At 48.2% G+C, this 6,810-nt stretch overlaps 1 protein-coding gene across 1 annotated transcript; it reads right to left on the bottom strand.

The window, feature by feature from the left end:
* Positions 1–5,261: 5,261 nt before the first annotated feature.
* On the bottom strand, positions 5,262–6,638 carry LOC108759500 (protein PXR1-like). Its single transcript, XM_018504975.1, has one exon. The coding sequence runs from the start codon at positions 6,636–6,638 to the stop codon at positions 5,262–5,264; it is 1,377 nt and encodes a 458-aa protein (XP_018360477.1).
* Positions 6,639–6,810: the final 172 nt, after the last annotated feature.

Here is a 6,810-nt window from a genome sequence, read left to right as displayed (position 1 = left end):
CCAGACGCTATTAACATTCTAGTTATACATGCCGCCAGAGAATGAATCTTAAGTGAGCAGTGCTGACTGAATTTTTTATTACATTATAATTCGTGTATAGTAGCGGAGGAAGGAGGAAAAAGATTAAAGAAGAATTCCATCGGTACTAGATATGGATAGGCGGAATTCGGGATGAATACAGGGATATCAACCTCTAAGCCAACCTTTAAACGGGCGATTGTTCCCCCTTCGTGGCATTATGTTGTGAATTACGTTATTACAGATTCGCGACTAAATAGAAGAATATGGAAGAAAGGACTTACTGTTGCGGTAGGCTTTGGTTTTCTGGTTAGTGTCCTGGACTTGGAGTAGCTCGCAGACAACTCGTACTTGATGTAATAGGGAAGATCTTCTATTGTGCACTGAACAAAAAAAAAACTCTTATTTGAGCGAAATGAACTGCGAGAGAATGACTGACTGGTTGAAAACCGAACACAGATCAGGATCAAAAATGAAGAGAGCGAGTCTCGCAGTGTTACGGTTTATATGTATACCTACTCTCGGCTTTTCGTGTCTACGTTTTTGAAGCCTAGGTGGCCAGGTCCCCTCTCTCTCTGGCCCTCTCTGCTGCCTCCTTTCTGGTCATGACCTCCTCGCAGAAGGCTGAGACCGCGTGTCTTTTCTCTTCTTGTAGGATGGCCCTTATAATCGCCCCTAAGGACAAGTCTGCTCCAATTCTTCTCTTCAATTCTGCCCGTTCTGTATCCCAGGCCGGACAGTAGCCCAGGGTGTGCCTCGTCGTGTCATTTGGCGAGTCGCAGTGCCAACACCTATTTGATGTCTCCCTCCCGATCCGACACAGGAACCTCCCGAAGCATCCGTGCCCCGAGAGGACCTGCGTCGTCCGGAAGGTGAGACCCACCCCGGCCTCTACCCATTCTCTGAGCTGTACCTTTATTGCACCCAGTATAGCCTCCCCTTCCTTTTCAGTATGGTCAATCCATCCTCTCCATTATACTAATAGCTTCTTTTTAGCGATCTCCTTGATGGTGTCGATTTCCTTCCTCTGTGTCTGGTCGTTTGCTGGCCTGTTACTCCTCATGTTTGAGATTCTCTCGTATATCTCTTCATAGCTAATAGCCTGTAGCTCCATTGGAGGGACCCCTGCCAGGGCTGTATTCACGGAGGTGGTCTTATAGGCCCTCACCAACCGACCCGTTATCCTTCGCTGGACAGCGCGTATTATTCTTACTATTCTTCCGTTCTTGAGCATCTTGTTCGCCCATATTGGAGCTCCATATAAGGCCATCGATGTAATAACGTTTACATACAGTTTTCTCGTCTTTCGATTCGGGCCACCCAGATTTGAAAGTTGCCTGCTCAGGGCCAGAGCCGCTTTCTCCAACCTGGGCGATAGTCCCTCGAAGTGGGGCACGAATGACCATCTGGTGTCTAGCGTGAGTCCGAGGTACTTCATTCTCGTTCCCACGGAGATCTGGACCCCTGCCACGCTAATTAACGTGTTCGCTGGCCTACCCCTTTCACAGAAGCCGACCACTTCTGTCTTGAGTGGGGCTACCTCCAGCCCCATGTCCTGGATTCTTTGCACAATTATATCCACCGCCATTTCCGCCTCCATTGTGGCTTCCTCCCAGTCCTCGCCTTTAGTCAGAACCAGGGTGTCATCGGCGTAGCATAATACCGAGCATTCCGGATGAAGGTCTCCCCTTTTCATCACTTCATTAAAACCAAGGTTCCATAGGAGGGGACCCAGGATTGATCCTTGGGGAACCCCTACGTACTTCTTGTTCTCCCTACGTACCCTACGTACCTCTTGTTCTCCCTTTCTGCCGTTCTCTTTGGTGAACGTTAGCTTCCTGCAGTCCAGATAGTTCCGAATTATTCTCCTTAAGTACATCGGGATTTTGTGTCTGATTAGCGCAGCTCCAATTACTTCCCACGGCAATGTGTTGAACGCATTTTTAATGTCTAGTGATGCCCCCACCACCACCTTACCCTCCTCTTCCATGTATTCGCGTGCTCTTGATATGGCATCAATTGTGGAGCGTCCTTTTCTAAAGCCATACTGGTTTTTGCTTAGGTTGGGACCTCTTTCATTTAAGTGAGCTGTTATTCTCGAGAAGATGATCCTTTCGAGTATTTTGGCCTTATCGTCCAGGAGACAGATAGGCCGATAGCCCGCTGCCTGGTCTTCTGGCTTCCCTGGCTTCCTAAGCAGGACCAGTTTGGCTCTCTTCCAGAGACAGGGAAAAGTCCCAGTCTTGAGGCATTCGGTGAAGAGTTTCCTCATTTCCACCATCATGTCCTTAGCTGCCAGGGCCCATGCTTTAGCAGGGATTCCGCTCGGCCCAGGAGCCGCACTTTTTTCCATCATCCTCTTGATGGCCAGGAGTACCTCTTCGTGAGAGACCTCCAGCTCTGCGGACCAGGAGGAGGTTCCTACTGTAGGTAGTTGAGGCTCTACCCAGTTGTCCGTTTCGCCTGGAGGGAAAAGCCCAGTGACCACTCTTTCCAGAGTATCGCCGTCCATAGACTCAGTGTATGGGGGAGACCATCTCCTAAGCTTCCCCATAACGACCTTGTAGGGTCGGCCCCATGGATCTTCGTTTAGTGTCTTCACGAAATCCTCCCAGGCTTTTGCCTTGGCTTTTCTAATTTCTTTCCCTAAGGCTTGTCTGAGCTCTCCTAGCCTTAAGAGCATTTCGAATTCGTCCCGCCTATATGTCGGACGTCTTCTACATCTCTTCAGCCTTCTTCTTGCCGCGATTACGTCGGATCTGAGGGTGTTTAGATCCTCGTTCCACCACGGCATGGCTTTTCTTGATCTGGGAATTGACCTTGGCATCGCCGTGTCACAGGCCTCCGTAAGCGTGCGTTGAAGTTTCGTTGCCTGGGCTTCAATTTCCTCGCTGTTCGGATCTTCCGCTTGTGCTGCCTTTGGCCAATTACTCGCCAAGATTGCAGCTGTAAAGAGGTCCTCCTTCATTCTTTTAGTTGCCCATCTTCTTTGTTGGGGATTTCTCAGCCTACTTTGTTGTAGTTCGGAGTTGGAGATGACCATTTCTATGTACTTATGGTCGGACATGCTCTCCCTATCTGATACTGTCCATTTTCTCACTATCTGCGCCGCAACGGGGTTCGCGAAGGTGACGTCAACAATTGACTCTCCCGTACTTCTGATACAGGTGCTTCTACCTCCTTGATTTAGGCAGATCAGTCCGAGTCTGCTGGTCCATTCCACCATCACTCTTCCGCGTAAGTCGTTTATTGGAGACTGCCACAGGTCCGACTTTGAGTTGAAGTCTCCTGCTACGAGGATCGGTTTGTTCGAGATCTACATAATCTCCCTCTCCATGTCATTTAAGGCATCCTCGAATTCTCTTGTGTCAAGACTTGGGGGGAGGTATGAGCCAACTACTATTGCATCTCCCCAGCGGATTGCAACGAAGTGTTCCCCCTTTCTGTATGGGGTGCAGGGTACTGCGTTCTTAGTCTGCCTCCATGTAATTGCTATTGACTTTCTATCGTTCGTTGCCCAGTGGGGATGATCTCTAGGGACAACGTACGGTTCAGAGACTATAACCAGTGTGCAGTCTCCTTCTGCCATCGATTGCATGAGCAGGTCATGGGCCGCCCTAGCGTGGTTAATATTCGCTTGTATGAGGAAATTAACCATTATTAGCGTTTATTTGGGTTCCTCCGTCCCCTTGTTCCTTCTTGTCCGCTTTTCTCTCTTCTGCCATTGACCATACGTTTCCCAGTTTCGGCCAGTCTTCCTCTAAAGTACTTGTGGGAATTTTTGGGGTGTCCGGTCACGCTTCGTCCATTTCCACTTCCATGTCCGTTTCGGACTTAGCTCCCTCGTTGACGCTACATTTCTCCAATTGTCTGACGACGCTTGTTTCCCTATCTTTTCTTTCCTCTGATGGGGTTTGGTTTGGGTGATTTTCCTCCACCTCCATTTTAAGATTCTCTTTGTTTTTGTTGCGATCCTGGGAACGTTCCGTTCCGCTTGCTCTAACCTCCTTTTTATTTTTCCCTTTTAGTACGGGGGGTTTGCATGCAGGCCCTCCCATTCTATGGTCTGCCTTCATGTTTCTACTTGCGCATATTATACAGTGTGCTGCCTCCCCACAGTCCTTAGCCATGTGACCCGGTTTTCCACACCTGTAGCAAAGAGAGCCTCGGTCTAATTCGCTCCTGCATTACGTCCTGACGTGTCCCGGGCATCTGAAACATTGGGTGATCCTTTCGGGCAGAAGATCTACCCTCACCATCACCCAGCCCACACGTATCCGCCTGTTCTTCGTGATCTTTTTTGCCACCGCCAAGGGGCATCGGATCCATAGTGTTCCCAATCCGTTTATCGATGGGATTATTTCGCCTAGTCTAAATGCCTTCTCCGGGCAGCTTCCATGTAGAATCAAGGCCAAGAGGATATCCTCCCTTGTTGTTGAATCTTCCAGGTCCTTTATTCTGATATCGGCCATTTTTTCTGGCCTCGATACCAGAACGTCTTGCTGTCCTTCCAGTGCTTGCGTCAGTTTCTCAGCTAGCTTATCCGCCTTGTCGCTGCTTTCTGCTCCTGGAATCTCCAGTAGCAGGGCTCCTGTTCTTGATTTCCTGGGTCTCAGATCGTGGATCCCCATTGCGTCTATGTCGACTTTAGTTCTAGCTGTGCGCATGACATCAGCGTACGACGTCTCTCCGCGGCAGCTAATTTGAATAGCTGCTGTCTTCGGCACTCTTCTGTTGTCTTTGTTTCTTTCTACTTGTGAAACTTTGGGAGGTTTTCCCGGTGTAAAGGAAAGGGTTTTGTTAGTTCCGGTCTTCTTACCCGAGCTTGTTGCCTGTTTTTCTTTCCTCCCTACCACTTTGCTCCAGGGGAGTTCTTTGTCTTTTCCTTCCCTATCTATTTCCTCATCCTGAGTTGATTTCCCATATCCTTCCTTCTCGATATATTTTGGAGTCCCTTTAGCGTTGGCTTTGGAGACTCTATTTTCCTCTTTTGGTGGCTTGTTTCTGTCCGTTGGTTTGCTCTTTCCCTTATCTAGCCTGATTGGGGTTTTTGGGATTTGAATGTCCGTGATCACTGGTTTTTTGTTGTGCTTGGACAGTTCCTCCGCTACGATTCTTCTGATCGTATTTGCTAGATCAAACGGATCGAACTCCGTTTCTCTTTTCCTGCTTTTATGTTCCTCGGACTTTCCTTCTTTGACCATTGGTTTGTGTTCTGATCTTTCCTTATTGCCTTCCGAGATTTACTTTTTATAGGCTTCATATATGGCCTTTTTTGAAACCGGATCTTCCTCTATTATTTTCCGTTTCCCGCACAACGTTGGTCGAATAACTTCTGGCCAGTTATCTGGGTTGTCCAGTGTAATTTTCTTCGGTCTGGGCGATTTCTCGTCAACGTCCATGTGCTCTGACTCAGACGTCATGAGCTTATCCCTTGCTTTTATTTGGTCTGAGGGAGTTCTTCTCGGGCTCTTTTTTGTGGAGTCCGATGTAGACTTTCCTCTACTGCTTTTTTCTCTCTCCTTTTCCTTAGGACTAGGAGTTTTGTCTTTTTTCTCATATTTCTTTTTAAGCGCCTGCAGCTCAGATTTATAGGCCTCTGCTTCGCCTTTTGCCTGCAGTGCTTTTTTCTTCTCACTTTCTATTCCATCCTCCAGTTTAGATTTTAATTTAGCGATTACTCGCTTTAATGATTTCACCTCTTCCGATTTAGCGTCTTCTTTAGATAGCTTAGATCTTTCTCTCATAATTTCAAAGATCCCCATTGATGTGGCTGCGGCGAGCTTCAGACTCTTCTGGAAAGTTCCTTTTAAATTGCTGGAACATCTCGCTATGCGCATGATCTCTTTCATGTTACCACTTATTTTTTCTCCTAGTTCCTCCATGGAGTTCCCTTTCATGTTGTCTTTTATTTTATCTATGTCCATTTTTGCCTTCTTAAAGAGATCCATACAACTGTACTCTCTAATGAGTATTTCTCTGTCTATTTGTAGTTGTTCTTCCTTGGCCTCATTGTATTTTCTTATGGCCTCCCTCCTGCCGACATAATCTCCGGTCGTTCTGCTTCTTCTGTGGTCGCTATCCAAGTCCGAGGCCATCCTTTCCCTTTTCCTGTTTCCCGTCGTTCTTTGAAGACCCGAGTTCCCGATGTTTACCTTTTCCGGTGGTGAGACATCAGAGTCTTCCTCGATGGCGACTCTTCTTCCCCTATTCCTGCTGTAGTCCGCTACGTCGCTGTCCGACGAGCTTATCTCGTACGTCTCCGTGTCCATCGCAGAGGAGTCACGACTGTAACTCTCTGCTGTCCTTCCTTTAAATGATTTGGGGCCTGGTCTTTTAAAGAATGAGGAGGTAGAGGGCTGACTAAGGCTTCCTCTAGCCTCCTCCATTCTCTGTTCCAGAGTTTGCTTCTCAATATGGACAACCGGTAACGAATGTTCCTTACGTTCTTTTCGTTCTTCCATATTAGGATCCTGTAATAGATCCTCTATATATATCGTCTGGCAGAGCTGGTCTGTCGGCGACCGTTCCATCTCCATCACCTCCTTGTTGGGTACGTCAGTACTCTCCTTTTCTATCTCCATTTTATCGAATGCGGTTTGTTTTTTGTTTGGTTCCATTTCTGTATTTTCCCACTCCCCGTGTCGGCCGCGCCTTCCAGGGTGTACCCTCCCCGCCAATCTCTTGGCGAGGTCCCGAGTTCCCCCGGGGGGAAGGCATATGCCTCGGGCCCGCGGAATAGGCATCGCGGGCACTGGGCTCCAGCCCCCTACTGGCCTTCGGCTTGTGTGC

Source organism: Trachymyrmex cornetzi, unplaced genomic scaffold (genome assembly GCF_001594075.2).
Source record: "Trachymyrmex cornetzi isolate Tcor2-1 unplaced genomic scaffold, Tcor1.1 scaffold190, whole genome shotgun sequence".
NCBI lineage: Eukaryota > Metazoa > Arthropoda > Insecta > Hymenoptera > Formicidae > Trachymyrmex > Trachymyrmex cornetzi.
This window is presented reverse-complemented; position numbering and strand designations above follow the sequence as displayed.

Excerpts from the sequence above, each read along its gene's own strand:
- LOC108759500 (XM_018504975.1), bottom strand. The coding sequence starts at position 6,638 with ATGGAACCAAACAAAAAACAAACCGCATTCGATAAAATGGAGATAGAA.